This window comes from Petaurus breviceps, unplaced genomic scaffold, assembly GCF_028583685.1.
Source record: "Petaurus breviceps papuanus isolate PSGF00001 unplaced genomic scaffold, PetGlider_PUasm1.0 688, whole genome shotgun sequence".
Taxonomy (NCBI): domain Eukaryota; kingdom Metazoa; phylum Chordata; class Mammalia; order Diprotodontia; family Petauridae; genus Petaurus; species Petaurus breviceps.
The window spans coordinates 23,179,778-23,195,390 of record NW_027186457.1 but is presented as its reverse complement, the minus strand read 5'-3'; the positions used below and the strand labels follow the sequence as shown (position 1 = coordinate 23,195,390).

Here is a 15,613-nt window from a genome sequence, read left to right as displayed (position 1 = left end):
AGCTATATTCATAACCTAAACTCCATACCTAATACTGTTCAGAGCATGGGAAATAAAACAATGGTCTTCCTCCTGGTACTAGAAGAAGGTAGAGTCAAGATTAGCTTATTCATAAGTAATTCTCCAGTACTCCCTCCCTTCTTTAGAGTACTACATGAAATCAGAGGTAGAAGATTCCTTAGGAACCATCTAGTCCAGCCCATATTGACACCAGCTTTAATTTAAGGGGGAAAAAAAAAGTTCCTTATGTCAAGTCTAAATTTCCCTCTTTTTAATCATCTACGAATTACTTCTAGTTATGACTTGTGAGATCAAACTGAATGAGTCTACTCTTCCCACAATGGGCTTTCTCTTTGTAGAATCTAAGCAAAGGCAGTGACAAGACGATTCAGGTGGTAAAAACCTTCCATTCTCAGTGACTGCCCCAACGTGAGATAATGGATCTCAGGATATCTTCCCGAATGGTATCTGAACTCACAGAAAACAGATTAAAAAAAAAGAAAACTACTAGAAATGGGAAAAAACATACCTGTTTTCCTTTTAGCACTAATGGAAAATAGACAAAAGTGTATTTTCATTATCTTTCTTTCCCATGAAGAAAACTATCACATTTCCCATCACTCTTTAAGGTACTATGATAAATAACTCAAATATGAAACCAAAACACACAGAGTCATCATTCACTCTATTTCACCTCTAGAAAATGCAAGGACATTTATTTTTAAATGTGAAATATTTATTAAATCTCCATCACAAATCTATTAAAAAAAAAAAAAGATGTCTCCGAGGAAGCATTTTTTCCGCTTTCAAATGAGCTTTTTAAAAATCTTTTCTAGTATCTCAAATATACCTCCCAGTTAATATTTACCAAGATATAATACTCTATCTGTAACATCTCTCAGAATTTCCTTGCCAGTGTAGTTGGTGGTGATACTTTGCATAGTACAAACATACTGCTGGGATAAGGTCAAATTACCAGAGTGTATCTCAATTGTTTTCCAGTCAAAGTGATTACCTTAGCCATAAGTCTGATAAATCGTAACAATTAGAAGAGACCTCTGACTCTAAGCAAAATGACAGCATACTTGAGAGATGATGGAGAGGAAGGGAGGGCAGGAAGAGAGATGAAAGAAGAGAGAGACAGAAAGGCAGAGACACAGAGAGAGAAAGACTGTTAAAGATATCCACTAGGGAAGGGTTACTTTAAAAAATGATGCAAAAATAACTAAATTAATCAAGAGGTACAAATAGTCAAGAATCTCAAGGGAAACGCTGGGGAAAAAAGTGGGAAACAGGAAACAACTTTTCACAACGATGAAAGATTTAAGATAAACTCAATGACTGCTGAAGTCTGGTGATGAGCTGTGCTTACCACTCCTTGGTAGGCAATGGGGTAGTAATGGACTAGAGATGAAAATAAAGGCAGTCAGGGGGCACAATGAAAAGACTATTAGATAGGTAGTCAGGCTAATTTTGCCCCAGACATGTACTATCTGCATGACCCCCTTGGCAAGTTAACAGGCCTCTTTCAGGCCCAATTTCCTTTAAAATAGTAATCATATTAGTACCTACATTCCTGAGTTGTGAGGATCAAATGAGATTTAAATACCAGTCATTATTGTGATGTACACTTTCGGAAATGGATAATAGGTGGCTTTATTACATTCAATTTAACACTTATTAGCCACAAAATAGTTGTGTGTGTGTGTGTGTATGTGTGTGATTTCTAAGAAGAAATGGGGGTAGTCATAGTGATTAAAAAAAAAAAACCCAAATAACCTATTTTTTAAAATGGAAGAGAGCCAGGGACAAACAGAACCATGGAGTTGCTACATAGTGAGTCCCCCGAAGTGGTCACATAAACGTGAATTCACCCTATTCAAAGTTATAATTATGTAAAATATGGTAAGTGGTTCTAGCTCAATGGAAATATTCAGCCCAAATTTGAATAATGACCACTTCATTATTCACATTAATCAGGGTCTAAACTTAAGAATAAGTTGGATGAAATACAGATTCGCAGTTTCAAATACATTTCTTCTGATGTTCTTATGTAGAGAAATGTTCGGGTCTGTGATGTTTGTCAAGTTCATAAGAAAACAACAAAAAGAAAATTAAAAATCTGACAGAGCAGAATGAAACAACTGTAAAAGGGAAAGGCCCTATTGAGGAAGATAACCAAAGTAGGGTGGAAGTAAGTGAAAAAATTGGAACAAGGCAGTGGAAGCTGTAAAAAGCATCAGGAGACCCATACAATAGCCATCTCTGATGAACGGCTGGAGTGAAGAACCAGCTATTGACAAATGGTGGGAATGGAGGCAAATGACTGGAAAGGGGGAGTCAGGAGTGTCACTTAGAGGGCATCAATGACAATACCAACTCTGTACTTTGGGAGGAAGGACAGTTCTCTCCCATACATTACCCCAACCCCTTCACAGGCACCTTGGCCACACATTTTCCTTTCCTGCAAATGCTAAAAGGTCTTCTCATCCTACAGTCATGTAAAGTGCTTGGTTTATGGGGGAGGGGAGGATTATTATGATAAATACTAATGTAAACAAAGTAATATCATACTTTGTTTACATTAGTATTTAACAAAAATGTCTTTGTTAGTGAGTGAAATGTGTCATATGGCTGATCACTGAGACCTAAAACACATCAACTCAGATTATATAAGTACATTTTGGAGAAGACTGACCCACAAAATACCTTTGCAGTTAACCAGAGACCTAGAGTGAACCCTAGCTTCCACCACATACCCCCTTTACCACCATATCTATAATATTTTCGTTTTGTTATTGCTATTGTTTCTAATGTCAATTTAATGCTTAGCTTTTTAATTAGTTGGATAATTCCAACTATTACTCAAAATAGCCACAAAGTATAAGAATTTAATCAAACCTATTATTGTCAAAAATAATTTTTCATACCATCTTTTAAATTAGAGAATATCATCTTTGAAATGATGTCTTTACAATGGGAGAAAATATTGTGGACCACTGACTTAAGATAAGCATCAAGACATTATTTAGAGCAACCTCTTTGCCTGCAGGCAAAATGACCCAGAAATGCAAGACTGAAGTTTAATAATCTTATCTAGACTTCTGATGAAAGACATCAGAATCTCCCTGATGAAATTTTTACAATTTTTTACAACAAAAATTTTACAAGGTCCCCAAATTCTTACTTTGGGGATGTTTTGATTTGTTCCTACCTGAGCCATTTTTCTGGACCTACAGAGTAAAGATAGATTGTATTACAAATTTTAGCACTATCTTAGGAACAAATCATTCAATACAGATTTTTCCACTGAAACTAACAAATTATTGCTGCTTGGTTAATTTCCGCAGAATAAGGGAATTGTAAATTCACTTCTATTTGATTCAGACTCTGGTTTATATGTAGTGCTGTGAAGTGATTTATTTGTATTTCCTCCTTTGAACCTCAAAATAACCCTCAATATAAGAGGGAGATACTGTTGTTGCTTTGTTGTTGAGTCATATCCAACTCCTAGTCATCCCATTGGGGCTTTTCTTGGTAAAGATACTGGAGCGATTTGCCATTTCCTTCTCCAGCTCAACTGAAGAAACTGAGGTAAACAGGGTTAAGTGATTTGCCCAGGGTCACACAATTAGTAAGGGTCTGGGGTCACATTTGAACTCATATCTTCTTGACGCCAGAACTCTATTGAGGGCACCACCTAGCTGCCTATGGGTAGATATTACATATATTATCATCCATATTTTTCTGAGTTGCAAACTCAGTTAAGTCAGTTGTCCATAACCACAGAGCTCCTGTGTCAGAGACTTTTGGGACTTCAAGACCCTCAGCTCTAAGAAGGGCCAATGACACATAATCATACAGTTGGTTGAAGGCAGTCTCAGATTTCTTAACTTAGACTAACACTCTGATCACTGAGGCTATCCAGGATTCTTCTCTGGAAACACTACATCACTGGAAAACTGGCAGGTTTTTAAGTATCGGTTATCAAATCCCTGGTACTGTCTTCTTTCAGTAACTAAATTCCTAGGTTAGCAGCAATCAATCCCAAATGAGGTGACTTTTCCCCAAAGGGCAGAGGCAGAGGCTGGTATCAGTATTCTAATTTATTTCATTGGCCATAGAAGCAAATCAGTTCAATGATCAAATTGAAAATAATTATTTTCTATGTCGCTGTTTACTAGAAAGTGTTTGGTGCCCTAGACACAGGGGAAAGACTCTGTTCCTTTCTTTGGTTTGGCAGAGTTATTTTCAGAAGCAGACTTGGAACTGAAATCCTGTAGCCATGCAGGATCCAATTCTAACTGGAGATGAGACACTGATCGAAACAGAATCTCTCTCTCTCTCTCTCTCTCTCTCTCTCTGTCTGTCTCTGTGTGTGTGTCTCTCTCTCCTCTCCCTTCCTCCCTCCCTCCCAAAATAGTAACTGCAGAGTTCACTGTATTGTAGACACTCTTTAGCAACAGCATTCTCAAATATTATGGGGTACTTTTTTTTTAATCGAGATAATGTTTTTTGAGAATTCCATAAAAAATTTGAGAATTCTATAGTAACAAGTTCTCTATTTGTGACTGTCAGGAAGACTAAATTAACTAAATCCTAACATAGACGACATATGTACAGCATTGTCTGCTGTTGTTTTTTCTCAAATAACTATATTTACACATTTGAGTAAGAATTTGTAAAGGTTCTCCAACCAACCAAATTTTCCATATAGAAAGTCTATAATATGGAAGGAAATATTTTTCCATGGTTACACATATATAACCTATATCGAATTGCTTACCATTTTAGGCAGGAGAGAGGGGTGGGGAAGGAGGGAGAAAAATTTGGAACTCAACCATTTTAAAAAACGAATGCTAAAAATTGCCTTTACATGTAATTGGGAAAAATAAAATTACTATTAAAAAATAAAATAAAGAAAAATATAGAAAGTCTAACTGATTACTTAAGACAAGGGATCTCTGTTCTCTTTAGAGACCTCAACTTCATTCTGGCAAACTGAATTTGTTGAAGTTACAATGATTTTCTTTCAAGTGCTGTCTTTCATCTGGATATCTTAAAGCACTTTATAAGCATTAATTAGAGCTTCCAATTACTCTTTAAGGTACACTTAATCTCATTTTATTTGAGGGGGATTTACTAAGACTCAAACTTCCCAAGGGTTGTCTACTTAGATGCATCCTTGGAAATAAAGTTCTATCTGTATGCAAGTGTCTTGGATTCAGAGCTATAAAGTACCCATCTGGATGGAAGCGTCAGCCTATAGGATCTTGGATTCAGATCCAGAAAGTACCCAAAAGGGCATCTTCTCCAACCCTTTCATTTTACAGGTGTGGAAAATGAGGCTCAAGGAAGTCAGAGCCAGGAATCGAACCCTGGTCCTTCTGATTCCAAATCCAGGAAATCACACTTGCTGACAGTACATTTTATTCCTCATCCCCAACATAACAGGTCCACATTGGGAGAACTTTACAGATCACGGTGGAGCAATGTCAACTGCATCTTTTCCAAAAATATCCAATCCAGAGCTGAAAACCAAATGGTGTGAAAGTGTCTTGTGTGTAATATTTGGCGGTGCCTATCAGTGGAAAAAAGCTAGGAGGCTACTGTTTTGCATGGTGGTTTTTGTGTGCCTGTGTGTTTGTGCAAAATGTATTCCTCTAGAGAATAACCACAAAACTGAGTCATTATGTAACTAAAGATACGGACTTAATATGGTCTGAATTCTTTCTTATCTTAAGTGACTCCAAAAGGCATGAGAATAAATAGCAGTTGCCTAATATTAACAGAATATCCTAAGGGTTTTTACAGAAGCATGTTCAACATATCCTTAGACACAAATTTAAAAAGAATAAATGTCTAATACAAAGCCACTGGTTTACTCCCACTTTGGTGGTGTGGGATGTAGGGGGAGGGTTACTCCAACTCTTTTTTGCTTTCAACACTGTGGAATAATTTTCTCAAATCAGTTAGGTTTTTATTATGTTAAGAAATAGCACTGTATTCTTCAAATTATCCCATCCACTTTAAAAAATACTTAAGAAAATATTTAATTCCTATTAATCTACTAATAATTATTTAATAAATATGGAATATCCTAAAATGATAGAGGCTGACTACTCGTATGACCTTGGATAAATCACATATTCCCTGGGCCTTTGTTTCTTCATTTCTAAAATAAGTGGTTTGGTCTACAAGGCCTCTGAGATTCCTTCTGGCTCTATCCCCCCATTCTCACCCCAACTAGTACTCCTGTCCCCCACCCCCCAAAATTAAGCTAATTAACAAACAGAAAGAAATAACAACATGCTGTATTCATGATTAAATTCTATTCAAGAAAACTAGAGAAAGACTCTTTATACAATAAGCTCAGTAATGATAGAAAGGCTTTCTTTCCTAATGTGATTGGGCCTTCTGATATGCTATAATGTGGGGAAACTGTTCCGCTTATAAGGGAGCTCAAAAACACTGCTTCGGTGTAATGACATTAGCAGGCAGGCCCCAAACCAAAGGTAAAAGACTAGCTTCCCTCACAAGCACTCCTAATGCCGAGCTAATGTCATTATGTGATCCAAGGTAATGCATCACACGGTGTTTGAACATAATTTTATCACTTTCAGTTAAATAATCATCTGAAACAGTCAAGGCCACAAACTGGAAGAAATGGGCTTTATTTATCTTCAAACTGAAAAAAAAAATACTGTCAGAAGTTTAAATACAAGAAGAATCATGCAGACAAAGTGTCTCTGTAAAAGGCTTATAGAATTCAAATGGCTTTTTCAATGATGACCTCTCAACTCCCTCCCTCCCTCCCCCCCCCCCCCCCCGTACAACGCGTACACCCCCCTTTATCTCAAAAAAAAAAAAAAAAAAAAGTACAAAAATTTAAATAAAAAAAAAAACAAGCAAACAAAGTGTCTTTTTAAAAAGCCTTAAAGAATTCAAATGGCTTTTTCAATGATGACCCCTCACCCCCCCCCCCCCCTCCCCCCCCCCAGCCCATTCACCGCCAAACCCCTCCTTTCCCCAGGAAATAAAAGCAGAAGTAGGACACACAGTCCAGTGGACAGTCAAAGCCTTAGAGTGGCTGGTGCACAATTGGTTTTAAAGGTAATCTCGGAGACTAAGAAGTCATCTCATTCTCTCTAGAATACCCACGATTAGACCAATGAAACCATCTGTATCCTGAACAAGCTTTGTCATCTTTAAAAAAAAAAAAAGGAAGGAAGAAATAAAGAGCTAAAGACCCGATGCTTCTCTCCAAGCAGGATTAACATCCGGTGACTGAATTCAGATCCTTCAGAGCCCTCTTACAGAGTGAGTAACTTTGTATTTGGAAGTATATATATATATATATAAATGGGAAGTATATATAGGCAATATATGTTGCCAAATTAAATGTGTCTTAGAATAGCTTTCATGATATAAAACATATAAATACATATTTTCAAGTGTATCTATATAATATTATTATATGTACTGCTGATAAATAGTGATGTGAACATGCATACACAAAGAAGTAAATTATAATACAAGCTCATGTTGTGTTTCTTCTATGGCAATAGAGAAAACCAAGTCCTCTTTTTAAAAGGTTAAGAGCTTATTTTAACATCAGAAAAATAACAGAGATTAATACATCAAAATATTAAAGGAGTTTTATAATAATATTTTGAATATACTTTTTAAAATATAAAATCTATTTACTTCTGATTGGAATCATTGTTAAGCAAGTTGAATTGTTCGAAGCTCTGCCATCAGGGCTGCATACAAATGTGAGTGACATTCCCAAGACAAGGAAGTATAGGGTCAGCTGTACTCTCTCTATCCACATTCATCTTTTTGAATAAGGAACTGATCTTTGTATTTCCAAGTTCTGAGAACAAACCCTGGCATATAGTTGATGTTTAGAATTGTTATTTGACTTTCATAACTGGATTAATTTTAGAAATCTAAACCAGGTTTGAAATCACATAAGAATAATTTAGAATTCTCTTACAACAACAACAAAAAACTTCTCTGTATTATAAAATGTCAAGCTCTTGGAGTGGACAAAGATAAAATCTTACCATTACAAGATTAGGAAATACTTCAACTTATGACTTCCCAATATGTCACTACTTCATACATAGACAGATGCTTCAAGGCTATCAGCACCAGACCTAGTGGATAGAGGCTGACCTCTATACCACGGGTTCAAGTTTCAGCTCTAGCCATACCAGTTGACTGACCCTGATGCCCTCAGTGCTCTAGACCAACAGCTTTCAAAATGCGGTCCAAGAACCTATAGGGAGTCTCTGAAACCCTTTCAAGGAGTCCATGAGGTTGGACATCACTTTTACAATAATACTAAGATGTTATGTGCCTGTTAAAATACTTCTCCCTTTTCTATAGAACTATAGAACTGTGTGAAGGCAGGATTTTCTTCAACCAAAACAATATCTCGCAACAGACTGAATGCAGAAGTAGATATGGGAATCAAGTTATCTTAAGATCTAGAAAACCATTCTGACTAAATTTTTTGCTTCAGAAAGTACTTTTACTTTTTTTTTCTTTTTAAAGCAAATGAGGTTAAGTAACTTGCTCAAGGTTACACGGCCAGTTATTTTGTGTGGGTGTTAAGCATCCGAGGTCGGAACCGATCCTGGGTCTCCCGACTCTGGGGCCGGTGCTGTTACTCACTGCTCCATCTGGCCGCCTCTCCCCCCCCCCCCCCGTTTTTTAAAAGAAAAATCTGCTATTTAGGTTAAGATATAGTGTTTATTACTCTTGTTATATTTAAGAGAACCAAAACTATTTTAAAATTAATAGTCTTAATCTCGAATACAGTGAATTCAGATGGCTATAAATCATATAAACAAAAGCTCTTTGGGGTCCTTCAGTGATACTTAAAGACTATAAAGGGGTCCTGAGAACAAGAACACTTGAGCACTGCTGCTCAAGACAGCTAAGTTGAAGAAGATGCTGACCTGTATTGGTGGATGTAATTTCCTCCCTATATATATATTCCTCCTTTATACCAATAAAATTACAGGCTCAACTTCCATGATTTAAAGGTTGCATGATTTCCTCAACTTATAGCTTGCAAGTCCCCTCCATGATTTTGGAGAGGATCTTTGAGAGTTATGGTCTAAATATTCATCTTCTTTGGAACTTACTAGTGAGGAGTTTCTTTCAGACCTTGGATATATACTGCTATTTGTTGACAGACTGATGAACAATGACCCAGTCTCATTAGCCATGCTAGAAGTCATACTTCATTCCCATTGCCTTTGAAGACTAGGGGTCACCTCCAAGACTAGAAATCCTGAGAATAGTACACAATGGAGGGAGTAGCACATGGTGGAGGAAGTTTATCAATAAACATAAAGCTATTTTAAAAGGTGAGCTTGATTTGTTTTTCATGCAAAATTAGAAATTCATTTGTATTTCAATTCTAAGGTACTGGATTACACATCCAAATGATTCCTCCTCCTCCACTCCCCTTTTAAAGTTCTCTATAATAGACATATTGAGAGGGAGCAGAAAAGCTTAGCAGGCTTCAGCAGTCAAATTGACCTGGGTTCAAATCTTGCCTCTGACAACCTGGGGCACTTAACCTGTTGGTGACTGACTATAAATCTGACTATAAATCACTGAGCAGTTGATAATCAGCAATGGCAGATGATGATTTCTCAACATCAGTTTCTTGAAGAGGTTCCCAAACTTACTTGGCCTACTTCCCCATTAAAAAAAAAAATTTACTCAGCACCCCCCTGTAAATCTTACAAACTAAGAAAGAAGTCTCAGATTACGTGTCCAATTGTACCTGAAATTCCTACTGCCCCCCCGATCCTTCTAGCAGCCCCCAGGGGGCAGTATTGCCCACTTTGGGTTAGAAGGATGAAATCACAGGTCCAGAGAAAAAAAGAAAATGAAAGACATAACCCAAAAAACCATATTTGAAAAGCATTTTGCTCCATGATAAGGCAAACAAAGAATTCTTCAGAATTATCTTTTCAAGTTAAACATGTTCCATTCTTTCACCTGTTTTCAAATTAAAAACTGATTAATGGTATTATAGAAAATGTGCCTCAAAAAACCCTCAGGATTTGAGGGGGGGGAAGATTAAAATGGTCTCAGTTCAAAGAACTTCCCTCTAAAGCAGGGATTCTGCACCCTGTGATCATCATTAGATAGGAAACAACTCTCTTTTTGTAAAAGTCTTTCTTTCAAACCACCATATTGTATTTTTAAAAAATCAACAATTCAGAAAGAGAAAAATTTGAAACTAAAAATCTTATAAAAATGAATGATGAAGACCATCTTTACATGTAATTACAAAAATTAAAATACTATTAAATGAAAGATGTAATGAAATATACATAAAAAAACCCACATGGCTTCCACTATGAAGTTTTCAGGAATATAATCTGAGGCAATAAAGTCTGATGGGCCAATAAAAAAAATAAATCAACAGCTCAGTCACCATGAACTTAACTTCTGACTTCTCAATAATATGGAGTGACAAGGAAAAGACAAGAAGATAGTTCAATTTCAGATATGGGTAATTTAAAAACTTAAATGCAAAATATTTCTACTAAAGGGGAAAGTTAAAATCTACAAGTCTTAGCAAAAATCACATTCATGAGGTTTTAATATAGTAGATATTTACATTAAAAGAATATATTACTTATTAGTAAAAATTTATATATTATATTAAATATTTGTATAGATTATTTCTATATTATATTACATATGATATAATTCAACTATATATATTTATAAATATTTAAAGATTTATTGTTATATCACATAGAAATATATTATAAATACATAAAATCATCTAATATTAAAATATGCAACATAATATAGGTTTATAATCCATACAAATATATAACATCTGTATATGGTATGTATTTAATATGTGTGTGTGTATATATATTTTTTAACTTTTTTTCTTTCCAAAGTTAAGAAGGGGGAAATGAGTGACCTCTACAACCATACCAATGGAACTGGAAATTACAGTCTCTGTAGCAGAGATTACAAGATCACCCAAGTTCTTTTCCCCCTTCTCTACACAATCTTGTTTGTTGTTGGGATCATCATGAACAGTCTGGCAATGGGAATTTTCTTCCAAATCCCCAGTAAATCTAACTTCATCATCTTCCTCAAGAACACTGTCATTTCTGATCTTCTCATGATACTGACTTTCCCCTTCAAAATCCTCAGTGATGCAAAGCTGGGAGCGGGACCACTGAGGGCATTTGTATGCCAGGTCACCTCGGTCATTTTCTACTTCACGATGTACATCAGTATCTCCTTCCTTGGCTTGATCACCATTGACCGTTACCAGAAAACTACCAGACCGTTTAAGACATCCAACCTCAACAATCTGCTTGGCGCCAAGATTCTTTCCGCTGTGATTTGGATATTCATGTTCCTCCTGTCCTTGCCAAACATGATCTTAACCAACAAGAAACCAGGGCACTCAAACGTGAACAAATGTGCTTTCCTCAAGTCAGAGTTTGGTCTGGTATGGCATGAAATTGTTAACTACATCTGCCAAGTCATTTTCTGGATCAATCTGCTCATCATAATTGTATGCTACACACTCATCACGAAAGAGCTCTATCGATCCTATGTAAGAACGAGGGGGGTGGGCAAAGCACCTAAGAAAAAGGTAAACATCAAAGTGTTTATTGTCATTGCTGTGTTTTTCATTTGTTTTGTGCCTTTTCATTTTGCCAGAATTCCCTACACTCTAAGCCAAACAAGAGATGTTTTTGACTGCACTGCTGAGAATACCTTATTTTATGTGAAAGAGAGTACCCTGTGGTTGACTTCCTTGAATGCGTGCTTAGATCCATTCATATATTTTTACCTCTGCAAATCCTTTAGGAATTCCTTGATGGGTATGCTGAGACACAGAAAAGCTCCTACCATGTTCTCACCCCAGGAAATCAGAAACAAAGGGCAGGACAATAGCAGCCCATCGGAAGAGATCCCATTATAGAGACAGGAGGCATTGGAAAAACATTTTCATTACTCTAACTTTGTTGAAGAAAAGCACTATATAAATAAAAGTATTATAGCTTATTGAGAAGCAGGTGAGTTGATGGCCAAATCCACCGAAACATAGAATTTTTTAGAAAAGCCAACAAAATACTTTATTAACCTTCAGTTATGACCTTTCAGTATTCTAAGCTATTGATAATATGTAGGGAAGTAACCTAATGGAAAGGTATATAACAAACTACCATATAATAGTCATAGCGCATAGTAGAAAGAGATGCTTTTCCATGATTATATAGTGAATTAAGTACTGTACACTATCTGCTTTGATTTTTTATTGATAAGGTTCCCTTATTAATGGAAAAGGAATGGACCACCTTCAGAACAATAATTATTACTTAACAAAACATATATGCTAAGATACTAATTCCCAACTCAGTAACTGACCTAAATATTTAAGTGGTTTTGTTGTAAATGGGCAACAAAGGTCATGTACATATCCTGATAGTGAATTTTATTTTGTATTTAAATCAGCATTAAGTAAATAAACTTCTCAATTTCTGAAGGATGTTTCCTTCACTTAACAGGAGCAGAGATATTAGAGAAGAAAAACAGGTGTTTCTAGTAGATTGACATTCAGTCATTAAAGCAATTCAGGAAAATACGAAGTATTCTGAAACTGGAAATAGATTTTAGCTCGTGACTCTGTATTTATGGGGTAAAATACTGTTAATGATGCTTAGGGTAATTGGGCTCATTTCCAGAAATGTGTCTGACTTCATGGATATTTCACAGTTTAATATTTCTTCAGCTTCTATGCTGAAGCACCAGTAGGCCATTATAAAGACTGTAACTGTTAAATGGTAATTGTCATCATCATTAGCTCCTAATTTACATATTATTATGCAAAATAACTCAAAGGTAGAGCAGATTTAACTGAAAATGATAAAACAGCAGTTAAAATTACACAAGAATCTGTTCTACAATTTTTCCTAATTAGAAAAACATTTCTTCTAAATACATGTGTGTCACTAAAGTGTTCCTCTCCAAGACCTCATCAAGGCACAGGGGTGATGTGGAAGAATCAAAGGTTAACCCAAATGGGCACAACTTCTGTCAGGTTTCACAACAAAATGGAAAGGTTTTTTTTTTTTTTAAGAGCCTGGCAACTACTGTCTGTGCTGCAAGGACTAACCCAGCTGAGCTGAGAGAAGATCAAAAATTGTGATGTATTTTTTTTGAGGACAGTAATTAATGAAGAGGGGAGGAAGGTCTCCTAGGGGAGACCGCAGAGGTGGAAGGGATGCCCATCCCACTGAAACCTCAGATCTTTGAATGTGTCTCTCTATCTGCCTTACCAGATGTTTCACCATAATGTCCAATCCTTAAGGACAGTTTAAATCTATAAATATGAATGGGTAACAATTCATATGAATTCCCTGAAAATGATGCTGTCAAAAAATTCAGCTTGATAAGCATTTGTTTTTTAAGCACCATAAGTAAGTGAGAGCCAAATCAGTTCACTAGATAAACCACAGTGGGTTTTCTCACCTGACTTATCTTCATACATTTTCTAAAGATGGAAAAATATGAACTGCTGAATGTTTTGCCTAGGCAGCAATCTGATACTGCTTAGGTCGGGGGTGGGGAACCTGATGGCTATAGGTCACCTGTGGCCCCCTAGGTCCTCAAGTGGGGCCCTTTGACTGAATCCAAACTTCATGTAACAAATCCCCTTAATAAAAAGATTTGTTTTATAAAAGTTGGACTCAGTCAAAGGGATGCACTTGACCTAGAGGGTTACATGTGGCCTGGAGGCTGAAAGTTCCCCAACCCTGGCTCTGGCTAAGCCATTTTACTATAGAACACCTTTTATACTTCACAGATGCCCATAAGATTTCCATTCCAAAATGCAAATTAGAATTTCATAGGAATAATAGTCCAGGGGAAAACAGCCTAATATTTTAATTCTTAGTGAAACCAAATCATTACATTTCATAGTAAATCAAAATGTCTTAAATGTAAATGCACCGTGAAGAAATAATTTTGAATGACTTTTCTTATGAAAGAAAAAAAGCTTGAAAGGTAAAGGAATACAGATCTGTGGAGTTTTCTAGATGATTGTTACTATTATCAATTATTGATATCAATAATTAAACTGAGAATATTATTTCACTGAGTAAAAGGAGGAAAAGGGAAGATACAGTGGAAAAATCTAGGTGATGCCAGAATAAAAAATATTATTAACAAAGAATACATGGTTGCTAAAAATGGTCAAAAGGGAATTCAGATGACTACCTTTTTTTTTTGTGAGAACTGAAATTTTATTTATAAGTCAGGTGTGTAACATGACTGATTTACATTAAACTGTTAACTGCTTGTCACCGGTATCTTCTTCTTTGAAAACAATAATATTTATGAGTGACAGCTCTCAGAGTTCCAAAGGCGAAACTCATGGCCAATGGTGAATCAATCCAAATCCTCAAATGAGGCCTCTGAGGGAGTAAGCAAGAAGGATAAGGTTTCACATCTTCCAAAACATATATTAAAGCTGTGTCCTTTCTTTCAGGTTCATACATGATGAACCCATATTTTTAAAGATAAATATAAACAACAATTTATAATTTAAATCCATGGGAAAATCTGACTCGATAGAAGTCAGAGATATCCTTGAACCTCCCAAGGTGAAAGTTTTACTGGGTACCTTAGAAGCCCACCCTGGCACCACCAGGACACCTGAAAGCAGTTTGTTTGACTGACTGCTAAACCAAACTAAAATAGAAGCTGACCCCTGTGGGCCATACATTGACTTAGAAAAATACAAATTAACATGATATTGGTTGAACTATTTATTTATTGCGTTAAACATTTCCCAATTATGTTTTTATCTGATTGGCTGGCATTCTAGGATTTTGTGGGCCACGTGTGCTTGTGAGTCTGACATCTGTGGTTAGCAGTTTCATTCTGAATGTCTAAATAAAGATTTCTGTTTATTGGTTTTAAGGATTAATCCTGCTCCCCTTAAAAAAAGGGGGGGAGCAACTCTGATCATATCTTCAGCTACTATTTTTGCTGACCTTGAACTAGAAAGAAGAGGTTTTAAGTTGGGATCCACAGATTCCCTCCAACACACTCCACCCCAAAACCCATGGATAGATTTCAAGGGGGTCTCTGAACTTGCATGGGGTAGAAACAAAAACAAAAACAAAACATGACCTCACATTCAACATTAGGAAGTAGCAACCTTTTCTGTGGTAATTCCCCACTTCTGTTAAAGCCCAGCATCCTCATGGTCACCCAGACTCATACCTTAGAGTGGTGTTTGGTTCTTCCTTCTCCCTTCCCCCTCCACTAACCTGTCTTTGCAAAGACTTTTGTAACCATTCCTTATTTTCATTCAGGCACCATTTCCTTTACATGCTTCCGATCTCACCTCTCTCCGATCACCCTCTACAGAATTGTCAAAATCCTTCCTAAAGGCACTTGTCAGACCATGTCTCCTCTCAGACCTTTAGTGGACACTTATTGGCTCAAGGATATTTCTTAGTGAGGCCTTTGAAGCCACAATCTGACCCTGACTAACTTTTCTGCTCTATTTCATGTGACTCTCATTCATCTA

The 15,613-nt window shown here is 36.3% G+C and overlaps 2 protein-coding genes across 4 annotated transcripts in view; one reads left to right on the top strand and one right to left on the bottom strand.

Annotated features, from left to right (window-relative positions):
* The window catches only part of P2RY12 (purinergic receptor P2Y12), a 65,296-nt gene extending 50,311 nt beyond the window's left edge, over positions 1-14,985 (top strand). For 2 of the 3 annotated variants that reach the window (XM_069104771.1, XM_069104770.1), the window contains exons 2-3: positions 7,153-7,320; positions 10,950-14,985. In XM_069104771.1, coding sequence (XP_068960872.1) covers positions 10,964-11,995 — 1,032 coding nt within the window. In that variant the 5' untranslated portion in view covers positions 7,153-7,320; positions 10,950-10,963 and the 3' untranslated portion in view covers positions 11,996-14,985. Of the gene's footprint in view, positions 1-7,045; positions 7,321-10,949 lie in introns of those variants that run through there. The other variant, XM_069104772.1, reaches the window with a different exon arrangement.
* Positions 1-15,613, bottom strand: part of MED12L (mediator complex subunit 12L) — a 393,990-nt gene that overhangs the window by 89,532 nt on the left and 288,845 nt on the right. The window lies entirely within an intron of this gene.